The sequence below is a fragment of the Sesamum indicum genome, linkage group LG2 (assembly GCF_000512975.1).
Source record: "Sesamum indicum cultivar Zhongzhi No. 13 linkage group LG2, S_indicum_v1.0, whole genome shotgun sequence".
NCBI classification, from domain to species: domain Eukaryota; kingdom Viridiplantae; phylum Streptophyta; class Magnoliopsida; order Lamiales; family Pedaliaceae; genus Sesamum; species Sesamum indicum.
The window spans coordinates 2532869-2547046 of NC_026146.1; the positions used below are offsets into that span (position 1 = coordinate 2532869).

The following is a 14178-nucleotide window of genomic DNA, read 5'->3' on the forward strand; positions in this document are numbered from 1 at the left end:
CTTTTACACTTGCCTAATACGAACAACTAAAACAAGGAAGCACACCAATTGAATCCTGATGAATATTACAGTTGACTACAAAAGATTCAATAGTTTTACATACATATGTGATATATATTGTTTCAGGGATATATTTGTCTTTTCAATAAGATCTCCAATAACCTTGCTGCCCCACCAGCAACGAGCAAGCTTTTCGTTCAAAAAAGTTTGGAGCATTCATGTCACCCAAAATTCATGTTTCATGATCAGATTTGTCTTTCTGCACCTAATAGTTGTATATTTTTACGCTGTTCGTATCAGGAGAAACTGCAGATGCAAATGTTAAGGCCCTTCGTTTGCGGCAAATGAAGAACTTCCATGTAGCACTAATGATATCTCAGGTAAACATGTATGAAGATGTATCAAACACTGCTCGTGTTCTCTCTGTTTCTTTCAGAACGAGCACAATTTTTATGCTTAATCATAAGTTCCTGCATTAGAATTCGCTGCAATGGGCGTTTATCTGTGTGAGAGCAATTGTTTGCTGCAGCAAATGATTTTGTTAAGAATCTTCTCCCCAATTAATTTTTAGTACCTTCATCTAGAAGAAATTCTTAGTTTTTAACGAAGATTGGCCAAGAACTAGTGGCTTTGTTGTTTCATGTTTTGCTTGTTTGAAGATATCCAAAAACATAATATACCTTAATTTTATTCATTCTACACTAGTACAAAACACATACTGAAATTTCATAAAAAACACAAAATTATTTTTGTGTTTTTTTTCTCTATCTCCAAACAAAGATAAATACTTTAATAATTGAACCAAAAAATGCCAGTAGTTTGTTACTGTCTCTACACGCCTTCTTCAGGTTCGCTTAGATACATGATCTCAATGAGAAAAGAACTTGCAAAGATATTTTGCCAAACCCCTTTATTCATGTTCCCCTCTTCTTATTATGTTAAAGTGAAGCTCCATGGATTGGCAAAAGTGATGAAATAAACATCCTAAATGAGTTTGTTACAAGGAATATTATGGTTGAAACTAGGATATTGGCATCAAAATTGTTGAAATGGGTGGAAGCTTACCTTATATACGAGCCATTCAGTCTTAGTCATATGAAGGCTAAGTGTCGAAGAGCCTAAAGTTGGCGCCATAATAGTTTGTTATGTTACTTTCTTTCATATTTTTCTTTGGCAGGCATTCTTTCGAGTTTTGCTGTTTGAAAAGCGTTCCCTTTATCCATCTGTAGTAGTAAATTCGTTCAATTGTGTTTTCCTGCAAAACCCTTGTGCTTTCTGTCTCTTTATAGAGATCTTCTAGCTTATGCCTGTTCACTCTCACATTGCAATGACCAATCATGGTTCCTTCTTATACATCAACGTCGCTGTTCTGGTGGAAATAAGAGCCACTTATCAAATCTGACTCATTTCTGCTTATGTGGCAATAGTTTCTGTGAAATGTGTTATTTGAACTTATCGGCCTATATATTAGCAACTTCTTTGGTTCTCTGTTAATAGGGCACTCCAATGATGTTAATGGGGGATGAATATGGTCATACCCGTTATGGAAATAATAACAGCTATGGACATGATAATGCCCTTAATCATTTCCAGTGGGGACAAGTAAGTACTTTTAGAGTTTGTTCTTTTCTTCTTTATATTTATATATATATATATATATATATATATCTGATAAATTTGTAAAGTTGGAATTGTATTTTGCTGTGACAGTTAAAGGACAAGAAGAACGACCTTTTTAGGTTTTTCTCAGAGATGATAAAATTTAGACAGAGTCATCATGTCTTCACAAGAGAAAGTTTCATTGGCAAGGTAAAAATTTTTAGTTTCCTGTACATCTGTTCTTTGGACAAGGATTTTTCTGTTATCAGCTTCATTTTACTCTCTCGGATGTTGGGTACAAACAGTCTTTTTGGTGGATCGAAGCAATTCATAATATTACAAACATATGTAATTCAGTTTTGTATTAAGAAATTACTCTTGGGGGAGGCTGTGTCAAGTTTGTTTCGTGGTTCTCATACCATTACAGTTAAAACTACTGGACTTTCTAATATTTTTATTCTTCCTAAAATTGAATGTCCTAGAAATCTTCTTGATAAGTTCTGATGAATATCAACTCATGTGAATTTTCTTGGTTCTCTTACAATTACTGTTAAAAGTAATAGACTTCATAATATATTTCTCCACCTAAAATGGAATGTCTTAGATTTCTTCTTTATAAGACCTGATTAATATCAACTTATGTGAAATACTTTCTCCCAGTATTCATTTCCCTCCATATCATGGCAAACAGGACATATAGTTCTCAAAGTTTACCAAGGCACTCTCCTCAAATATGAACTAAACATGATAAATAGCTAATCTTGCTTTGCCAATGGCGTAGGAAGACAAGTCCTCTAAGCATAAATTCAGATATATATTGTTCTTCTGAATGCTTTAGTATTCACACAGGCTCATGAAGGTTTTCTAGGCTTAAGCATGTCTGTTTTGGTAAGAATGAGCCCTAACATTGTCTGAGCTGAAAAGCAAGGGAAATATGTGCATGTAGATATGCCTTCCGCTTGCTCTACCTTCAATCATCTTGTCCTTAGCGACTGTGATACATAACATATAAAAATCATGAAACGGGGAACAGTCAAGAGCAGCTGCTGCTATAGGGATTCCTGCAAACAATGGGAAAGGACCATATTTCATTTCGCAGAGTTCTACAGCCATGGATTATGCAGCATCCCTTTTAATCGCTCATTATCGCATCCACCAATATGCCAGCAGAGATTGCCATGTGTCAAAATAGTCAAACTTTGAAAAGGTGGAGCAGGTAGCTGTAGTTGAATTTATAACAAAAATGGGAAATAAATCACATTATTTACATGTGGAGAATTATTTTCTGCTGCTGATTAACTCGTATGACGAGTATGCACTTTTCATCAGGGCACCGTGCACATTTCCAGCTTGGGTTGACTGTGATTAAGTTTTCCTGATAGGTTGAAGTCATGGTGTTTAAAGTTTATGATTTCATGCTACTGCAAAAAGATCCTTTCTTGATTATACTTTATTTAGATTCCTTCAACATTATAAATTTGCGGTTCAAGACTTATTTTTGGCATTCCTTTTAATGCAGAATGAAGTTACATGGCATGAGGACAACTGGGAAAATTGTGAAAGTAAATTCCTTGCATTTACGTAAGGACTACCTCCTTTGCATTTCTGTAACTTGGATATACTGGTATGTGGCAAATGCGAAAAGAAACTAAGAAATTGTTAGACACTAACTTGTTATCTGAACTCTCTATGGGACATAACTAATTAATATATTTTATCTAATAATATGAGTTACACATTGATATGAAATGAAAAGATTAATGAGATATGTGTTGGGTGGGGGGGGGGTTGTTTTTTATTTTCAAAAGTTTCTAGATTGAAATTGGAAATTGGTGAACTTTTGACATTTTATTTATCAAATCTCATATAAAACTTAATTTACCGTGTCAAACAAGACTATTCAAATATATGGAAAAGGTATACATGGTAATGGACTTTCTTTTCCATTTTTTAGTGGACATACTAACAATCAGATTATGCAATTGAGTCACTAGAGCTATATGTAATTATCTCTTTGAGAATCCTGCAAGTCTATTATCCCCATCTCATCCCACAATGTTAGAATTGAGAAACTTGTATGATAAAAGTTTATGTAGTTTATGTGGTGGTATAATAAAATTGTCTGAAGTAACTGTACAAGTTAGTGTATAGTACCACTCTACAACTGTTTAGAGGGTGTTTAGTTAAGGTTATATATAAAAACAGCTTAATCATGCCGATTCTTATTTGAAAATAAGCTTTTTTAAAGTGTTTGCATGAATAAGATGTTATAGCGTTTAACATAATAAGCCCCTCATATGTAATAATAATCGAAATTTCCATCAAACTATTTGAACTTAAAATTATATAAAAATAGATATTTTTTAATTGGGGGGAAAACTTCAATTATATGAAGGATAAAGTTGAAATATTAATAAAATTGTGAATGTTTTTGTCTATTGGATATTAAGATTAAACAACTTAAAAGATCTTATAAAAAGGATGTGTTGGGCTTACTTCATTTTAAAGAGCTTATAAGACTCTAACCAAAATAACATCTTATTTTGAGCTTATAAGCTCTCAAACATGTGAATAGCTTATAAGCTTCACGCAAAGCTGATTTCAGTCATGTGCTTCACTAATGATAACTTTATAAAAGTTTTGTGTGTGCTAGTCATTAATGATTTGGGATTTCGTCATCTTATGAAATAGTGTATTTCACACGAAAGATTCTAAGATTGAATAATTCTACAGTAATTTGTAGAGATGGATTTTCATATAAATTAGTGATGTTTTTAATATAGTACAAAACTTTGGTACCATGAGATTATTGGCAAAACTTGGCTACCAATATGATTTTTGGCCTTCAACTTCCTGAACGAACATACATACCTTTGTTTCCATTAGTTTCTCATTAGATTAACAAAAATTAATAAAATCTGTGAAACAGTTCAAATAGAACTCTGTAAAGCTATAAAGACACTGAGAAGTAGGACCAAAAGATCCAATAAGTAGAAAGAAAATACTTGTTCTGGAAAAACATATTGAGATCACCAACTTGCGGCATTATAGGAGTACATCGAATGATGATAGAATGGGCCACATATTAACTGCCAATGAGAGCAGGAGGTTCAGGAACATCAGATAATGGAGTTGGGCTCCCACGAAATGGGAACAGGTTTGACATTAATGAGACTTTTTTGGTAGACGGTCTAACCCTAGAGTTCCCCAGTGTTTATGGAAGTTTTCCCAAATGATAACAGACAATGGGATTCAGGTAGAAATTCTCTCAAAACTCTGCTATTGGCTAATCTCTCTTCCTCTGCAAACAAATGTGATATTTCAGGCTTCATGAAGAAAATGGAGGTGATCTATACGTGGCATTCAACGCACATGACTACTTTGTGAAAGCTGTTATACCCTCACCACCAGACTCAAGGAGGTGGTTTCGAGTGGTTAGTTTACAAAACTCATCTTTGTCTTCACTTTCTGATGGGAACATGCTTTGCTTGAATGTTCTAAGTTATCGACAGACGTCTTAGTTGGAAAGTTCTTATGTTATATGCTTCCAACTTCATGTTTAGCTCTTATATTGTTTAATTCACACAATCTGTTCTTGGGGCATAAAAGTGTGCCTGTGTTTTGTGATAGTCTAATCTGGTCTTCATTTTATCCTCATTAGCTTATCCACTCGCATGGGCAATTTCCCGCAGACTATATTGTATTTCCTGTGTATTTGTGAACTTGTGCTTCGTCTGTCATCATGAGGAAAACCAGCAGACTGATTTTTTAGCCCGTTGTGGTTGCACATTAGCAGTGATACATCACTTGATCCAGCCTAGCATCACAATTTGCATCTCATTGTTTCATGTGCAATTTAAGATTAAAAATCTTTGTTGAACAAAGTGCCTGTCACCTTACTTCACAAATCACAAATGCACCATTCTTTTGGCAAACATAATTTTCCTGTAAGTTGGCTTATTTCAAGCTTCAACCTTCATCTATCTCTCATGTAATTTAGTCAACCATCTATTGGCTAGGCAATTTTAATTAAATTGTTTAGAAATTCAAAACATGGCTGGAAAATTCAAATATTGGCCAGAAATTGAAATTCTGGGGGAGCTGATGTATAAATTGAAGTTGCAAAAGAAACCCCATGATTTAAAAGAACGGTAAAAATATCACTTCCTGCTCCAATTGCTGAAAGTAGTAAGATGATGATGGTGGCTGACTTGGGCTGTTTGGTTATGTTCTAAGCAAATAGCATCTTTCTTGCATCTTCATTAACATACAAGTGAGTTTTCTGCAACTTACAAGGAACTTATGAATCTTGGATATTTGAGTGAATTAAATTGAAATTGCCATTGAACAGATAGGTGGTCAACTTATTAAAAATGGATGAATAAAGGATGAAACATGAAGAAAAGGCAACTCATTGTTAGCCTAGTTGTATGTGGAGAAAGGACAAGAAGAGAGTTTAGGATTAAGAAGCTGAAAATCATTCTAGATATTTATGGTGATTTCATAACCAGTTTTGGTCCTACATTATTATGCTCAGTTTAATCTAAAATTACTGTCCCATTAAGTAAAGATTCTTGTTGGCACCAGAATTGTAGATATAAACCATACCCCTTAGGGAACGATCTATGTTGGCTCCAGAAGTCACGGATAATGTTCTAAACTCGCCCTATTCTTTGAGTTGCACTTTAGTGTGGGGGCTTTGTAGTGCACAACCACATATGAAATAGTAAAACTCTGGAATTTGCAGCAGATTTCTTGCAATTCTTTTTGAGGAGTTGCTTGTTTTCATAACATACTGAATTGCATCTTTCGTGGAATTGTATGAGTCTCCTTGATTCAAATGATGCATGACGTAGAGGCCGAAATGGCTTAAACAAAGATTTATGTCAATAACTGCAGGTGGACACGAATCTGGAGTCTCCAGATGACTTCGTTCCAGAAGGTTTTCCAGGCATTAAGAAGATATATAATATGGCTCCTTACTCTTCTATTATTCTTCAATCCAAGATGTAACGGCTGCATGCTATTCGGGAAATGTAGACTAGGAGGTCTAGAGATTGGATTGCAACTAAGAAACTACATATTGATTGCTGAATAGGAATTATAGGAACATATTTTCAAGGAGAGAAGTGTTTTTTATGGATAATACTCTACTCTCTACACATATCAAGGCAACAGCTCAAGAATGATGCAATTTACCATGCAAGTAATTTCTCATGGTTATAAATATGGAACAATCGCCCTACTTGAGTTGGCTGCCTAGATTTAAACATTTTTAACTTCTTATGTTGTTGCATAGGATAATAATAATATAAAGATTAGGCCAAATCTTGTTGTTAGTCTCTCATCTCTTATTTTTGTTCTATTTCAGTCCCTCATTTCTTAAATGTATTTTGTAGTCCCTTGTCTGTTAAATTTGACACATTAAAGTCTTTCACTGTTAGACTTAATGGAATTTAAATTGTAACAAATGAAATATTCCATTGAAAAGGGGTTAAAATTGAAAATTGCCAAATTCACATATTATTCTTTCCATAAAATATTTACTTAATATATTATAATCTTATTTGCTTAAAAGAAATACAAAAAAAATTCAAAAATCACAAGACCATGTATAAAATAAATTTCATTGCAACTCTCCACTAAATTAAATATAAAATCACTTGCAAACAAATAAGTTTCAAATGTCAATATAATAATACCACGTTACATATTATAATTTGTTTTGTATTAAAAAATCAACCTCAATTTGCCACTAATGCTGACCAAAAGATTTATATATTTAACATCATGTACTCTTCCTAATCTCGGTAGTCTATTTTTTTTTTCCTTAATAAGTTCTTGTCTTATAACACTTTGCAATAATTTTAATGTAACATACTGTTAATCCTGCTTAATAAAGTCGGCACTAATTAAAACTTCATTAATGCTAGTGGTAGTTTTAGTTTAGCCTACCCCAATTGTACTCTACAAATTTAGAACCACCTAAAATAAAGCCTGACATAAGTAAATTAAAAATTACTAAGCATATGCAATGACAAATAAAAACTACAGAAGTTGCATTTTGTTACCACAACATAGGGGGAAATTGCAAGTTTCGTACCATGCTTTACAAGATAGTCAATTTTGATGTTGTCCTTTATAAGGATTTGTACTTTAGGTACTTTATTTTTATTTAAGCCCCTAACCTTCGCAACAGTATTTTGGTCCCAAAAATAAATTTTCTAGCAAAAATAGTCCCAACATTTACTAATCATGTCCAACATGCTTTCAAAATAAAATCAAGACTTCATAAGTTCATACCTTATTTTGGTCGCTTTGCCACCAGGCATTCCAAGTCCTCAATTTTACGAATTTCCTCCAATCATACTACCATAATAGATGACTCGTGGGTACTTCATTCCTTTAACAACAAATAGCACAATCCTATTTTGTTTCCTATCTTAGGGCGCAAAAGTACTCCAAAATATAGACTTAATAAAATTTTGGATAATCATATTGAACAGAAGCCCTCATTTTGTTTGAAGAAATATTTTAAATATTACATAAATATTTATTCCTCTCCAAGATGCAAAGTGGCTCAGGTTAGCCAGGATTGGATCGGACCAATAAAAAAGTAGGATAGGTTCGCCTAGGACCGCTTGGGACAGAGTAGGTCCTGGGCCAGTCCTAGGTATTGAAACCTTGGCTTGGTCTTGAGTCGGGGCTACTACATTATTTTTTCATAAAAATAATGAATGGCATATATGTTTTATTTTAATTTTCTAACCTGGCTATTCTAGTAGTTTTTTTATACTTTTGAAACTCTAAAAATCATTATCTTTATTGTTCTACTTCTAAATTTTTAATATTTTAATTCATTAATACTCTTTGTTTATTTTTTTCAAAGTTTATTTTAAGTCATTTTTTAATTTATTATCATCTAAGTTTATTATTGTAAGCTTATTCATCAAATTATTATTTAAGTTCATTATATAGTGGTAATTATTCTTTTTTGTATGATTTAATTTACTATTTATTTTATTTCATAAGTCAACCCTAAATTTAAGTAATTCTTCAAAAAAACATAAAAACATAAAAAATAAAACAGGCACATTTAGCCTAGTCTGACTCACATTCATGGGCTAAGGTTGGGTTTACAAATGGACCAAATTGGGGCCGACCAAAGCCCTAGGACTTTAAACAAAGACTTCAAACTTGTTCTTAGATGGTGTCATTGTGCTTGTCACCTATCTCAACTTTCTAGTTGTGGTCATTGTTAGGGGTGGCAAACTATTTTTTTATTATTAGTAGTAGTAGATTAAATCATGGTGATATGTGTGGCCCAATGGGTTGCGGCCCAAGAGCGAGTTGAAAAGCCCAATACTCCATCCCTGTGCACGGCTAGGATGATGGAAGAGGCCCATTGCATGCAGCCTAATGAATTCAGCCCAAACGCCAAACTAATCCTCATGCACATGACACCTTTTGAAGCCTGCATGGCATACACGTAGGCCCTCCACATAGACCCTTCTGACCAACAGAGAATACACGTGATAGGAAGGTCTCCCACAAGAACCCGAATTCTTGCATTCAACAGATTCCTTGCGGACTTGGAGTCGTCCTCCGCCTTGGACTCTCTCCCTTACCCAAATGATAATTCCAATGATGTGATCCCTAAAATAGGACTGGATCAGACTTTATCTTAACTAATTTTATCTATTCTCCACAGGAATATGAAGCAACATTAGTTCCTTGATAAAGGTGGGATACTCTTACATTAATAGGGAATTCACCCCCAAGGAGGACGACGCCTTCATCCTATGAAAATTCGGCTACTACTCTACTATGCTTCTATAGCATCTATAAACACAATTTATCTCTACTTTCCCATCATTTCGCTTCACTCTTTTAACGTTTTTTATTATTTCAAATTATTGCTTCAAATCTAGTACTAACTTGGGCGTTGGAATACTAACGTGTTGTTTTGCAGGCTTTTGTTCTCAAGAGCTTTCACTCAATTAACCCAAATCCTATATCAAGATCCAAAAACTTTGGACCCGTGCTAAAATCACACACATCACATGGAAACCACTAAATTTTTACACAAATTTATAAGTAATAAAATAGATTGCATAATATGTTCTAAATATACCAAAATATAGTATGATATTTTAATTTATTATTATATATATAAACTACTAATTAGTTTAGTAGTAATATAATTAGTAAAATATACCATAAAAAAACATACTGAACAATTTAAAATTATAGAAAAGTATCCATTATCTGGAATAATGCAATTGAAATACATAAAAATATTTTATAGTTGAGACTAATATATGTTCACAATCTACAATAAATTTATATATTTATAAACATTAGTATTACATTGATTTAATTGTCATCTTACATTGTTAAACAACATTGGTTAATCGGACCATCAAAATTTAGATCAAACCGTTAGATAATATCAAACTTACAGAAAAACACATTTGGTAAACTTTTAGACTTTTTGGATATACGAGTATCGAGATATCGTTCTCAAAATATAAGACGGTGTATGATCAGGCCATGTGATTTTAAATCATATCATTTATATGATCTGATGGACACAATCTTATATATATATATGAATTTGGTATGATTCAGGTGCCCAAATTTTAAAATATAGTAATTTTTTATTAAACTTTTTGATCCCATTATATATAATAAAATAATGATAAAAATAATTAAAATTGTTCGACCATCATTATTATTATTATTATCATTATTTTTAGATTAATTCATAGGAATCACTAGATTTCAACATAAATTTATAAGTAATAAAATAGATTCATAATGCATCCTATGTATCTTGATATAAATATAAAATTTAGAAATAAATAAAAAAATTATAAGTGATTTACTTGCCAATTTAAAAAAAGTATAACACAATATAAATTTATTTTTATATAAAGATTAAATGTATAAATAAAAGTACCATAATTTATTATTATTCAAAATAAAATGTATGATATTGATTAATAATTATAATATATGGTCAATTTTGAGTATAAAATTGATAAAGTATTGAACATGAAATTAAATATACAAAAATTTTAAAAATAAAAATATATATAAAAAAATAGAAAAAAGCTCGCGAGTCTGATGAACAAAGGGAATTGAGCTTGAGCTCAAAATCGAACCTCTCCAGCTGGCTCGGTTTGTCTGCCACCCCTAGTCATTATGGTTTGTAGGCCATGTGCTTTCCAATTGGTATTCTTTTTTTTTTACTGCTGTTGGTGCCTTTGTTCTATTCTCTCGAAGGTCTCCTTTTAGATTTTTTACATTTTGAGGTTTTTACTACGTTGTGTAAAAATGATTCTTTTACCCTTTTCTAGTTTTGGTTCGGATTTCTTTTCGGTTCTTCGGATCTTTGTCTTGAATAAGGTTTTTTCCTGTTTTTCACAGCAAGAGCGCATGTGGTTATGTCATTATCCGACATGCATCATGTTATATGCCTTCTTCCTTGTAACCTTCGTTGCAGATAATTTATTTTTCCAAACAAGCATTCTTTTCTTTTCAAATAAGCTTTTTGCAAACTTGGTTCTTTTTTTTGTCAAGATGTTTAACAGGAATGATCCATTTAATTTATTAAAAATATTTTAAACGAATATTTGACTTTTCAATCTCAGTGAGACAGACCAAGAACCCCCAAGCTTTTCTGGTAAATATTCCATCTTTACTGATGGATGATACCAGGGGAGCTTTTCCTATAGCAGTCTTGACTTTGTTAAATGCTACCATGTCAGGTCTCTGCAACATAATAAAATAAAATGCTGGATGAGACTCGTTTCCTGTGATTTTTGGAGCCGCTGAAATAAATTTAAACTCCAAAATATCTCCTTGTTTAATGTGAGGATTGTTTTTTCATGAGTCATAAACCCCCCACTGATCTATTTCGAAAGTTTTGAGATTTTTGGAAAACTTGGTGAAATAATATGAACTGAAGCGAAGGCTACAAAATCATACCATTCTCCCACTTCTTCTGGGTTAGACCTTTTGAGAATCTAGGTCCTATTATATTTCCTGAATGTGTCTTATGGTCTTGCTTAGGTTGATTCCGCTGTGGGAGACCAATTTTCCACATTGTTGGGTATACCTACCAAGCATAAACAGAAGAATTTGCTTTGTTAGTATTAACTTTACAGGTGTTTCTCATTGGCCTAAGGTAATCTCTTCCTGTTTAACTCTACAGGTGTTGGGTTGACTTGAACCATTAGAAGTTTACACTTCCTGTTGTTCAATTGTTGCCTTCTCAGAAGAATCTAATGGATGGTCTCGTGCAAGCAGTATTTGAATCTGTTGTTACAGGGTCAGTGCCTTATTTTCTGAGTGCAAGGTTAGTTCCATGTTCTTGCAATTCTCAGGTCATCACAAAAGTAGATGCCTTTCGAATTAGTTCTATTAATGAGTCCCATAGAGTGCAAGAAACAAGTTTGGGATTCCTAATGGCGATCTGGACAATATTAAGATTAGCTTGTTCAAGCTTCTAAAGGTTTTTCCTAAGATGCTTGAGCCTCACAATGATGGAGTCTACTTTAGATGCTTCCATCTCTTGTCAAGAAATCTACAATAATATATCCATGAGATTGAACAATGACAATACTATGACAATCAACATTGCATTCTACTTGCCACCTAATAATACAAGTTTTCTCAATCTTTGATTCAAGTTTACTTTTTAGGAAAGTTTTAACATTCGTATCATCAACTTCTAAAGTAAATTCTTTGCCTGGTAGAAATAAATGTCATTTCTGAAATGCCTTCCAAACAACAAAAAACTCCTTCTCATTGATATGTCAAACTTTAGTTTGTTGTTCAGTGAACAATCCTACTGTATATCTACATTGTTCCAGTAGTTGTCTTGTTCTTGAGCAATACTGCCCATCTATAGTCATTAGCGTCTGCATAGACTGCCAATTCTTCTTGATCCTGTGGGATTGCAAATTTTGGCAGGTTATTGTAAACTTGTTTCAACTCACGAAACATTTGGGTGTGAATTTCCTCCCATTTCCGCTTTGAGCTTTCAGTTCTTTAAGAAGTGGTCGGAAATTCTTTTTGTATTTTTCTAGATCAGTCATGAAGATTCCTGCAAAATTTACGATTCCCTAGAAGCTTTGAAGTTGCTTCTTATCTTTAAGAATATCATAAAAATTGCGGATTTTTCTCACGATATGCTCCTACAATTTGATACTTGTTTCGTCAATAAAAATTCCTAAAAATTCAATTTTATTGGTAGTTATGATGGCTTTCTTTTCAAAAAGAATTAATCTTCATTTGTGGCCTGCATCAATGTTTCAAGGTGTCTAATTGATTTTGCATATAACTTTCGATAATCTTTGAAAAGATTATCCATCTTCCTTTGAAATATCTAGGGTGCATTTGCAAGTCCTATAGAAAGTACATTCCAAATATATTGTCCTCGGGGTGTGAAAAATATTTTGTATTTCTTTGAATCATTTTCATCTTGATCTGATAAAAATCAGATCTGCAATTAAATTTTGGAAAATACTTCTGCATATTTGATACATCCAATTAAGTGTTCTCTACTCGTAATAGTATAAACATCAAATTCTAATATCTTAGTCATACCTTGATAGTTAATTATTAACCTACATTTATGTTTTTTAATCTCACCATGATTTCTTACCAGAAAGTTGGGTCTATTATAAGTAGAGACTTCAGACTCGATTAGTTTAAGATTGATATGCTCCTCAATGATCCCATGCATATATTTCATCTCCTTCATGTTCATCTGGATAGGTTTGTATCAAACAATACTTGTACTTGCATTCATCTTTAGCTTTTAGAGTAGTTTCGATCTTGTTTCTATCCCACCACGCCAGAGGATTCTCATTGAAATTCCTTTTGATATTTTTGAGAGAAAGCTTACTCTTTTTTTTTTATGTTTAATTGCTTACATTCTTCTATAGTTTCTATGCAAATCCTAAGTTCATCTTTAGTTTCATTGAAACTCTATTGACTGAAAAATAAAAGAGTATCACTAAATTTTCTTTCAATACTGCACTTTTTAATAGGTCAATTTGGCAACACAATCACCATGTTTGCTATGAAAATTTATGGGCATTATCTTATTAAATATCTTTTCTCTTTTCAAAATACTTAGTAGCAAAAATCAATAGATTTCTATGGTTATTTTATGCATATTTCGCAAAGGCCTAGATAAAATTATTACCTAGCAAAATATCTGGTCCTATATCATGAAAGTAGATAGGAGGTGTTTCTACTTGACCCAAGGTGTTTCAAATTCTCATTCGATCATGATTTTTATTTCTTGTATTTCTTTATTGAGTACTAAAATTTCTTGTGAAAATTCCTTTTCAGCAATAACAAGTAGGGTTTCTGTAGCTTCGCTAGGAAAAACATCAGATTTTGTGTACAAATCTTTGATTCTGAATCAATATAAGTTGCAAAGTATTCTGACTTATATTGATCATACAACATACCTAATAGATATGTATATGGAGAATGGACTAGTCATTTAATTCTAATGGTGAAACAATCTAAATTGAATTTCATACCATTACCTTTCCT

General features: G+C 32.6%; 1 protein-coding gene across 3 annotated transcripts in view; it reads left to right on the forward strand.

Annotated features, from left to right (window-relative positions):
• Positions 1 to 6861, forward strand: part of LOC105177368 (isoamylase 3, chloroplastic) — a 42630-nt gene extending 35769 nt beyond the window's left edge. For all 3 annotated transcript variants that reach the window (XM_011100492.2, XM_011100499.2, XM_011100508.2), the window contains 6 exons: positions 301 to 380; positions 1498 to 1602; positions 1711 to 1809; positions 3119 to 3180; positions 4925 to 5033; positions 6499 to 6861. In XM_011100492.2, coding sequence (XP_011098794.1) covers positions 301 to 380; positions 1498 to 1602; positions 1711 to 1809; positions 3119 to 3180; positions 4925 to 5033; positions 6499 to 6612 — 569 coding nt within the window. In that variant the 3' untranslated portion in view covers positions 6613 to 6861. The remainder of the gene's footprint in view (positions 1 to 300; positions 381 to 1497; positions 1603 to 1710; positions 1810 to 3118; positions 3181 to 4924; positions 5034 to 6498) is intronic.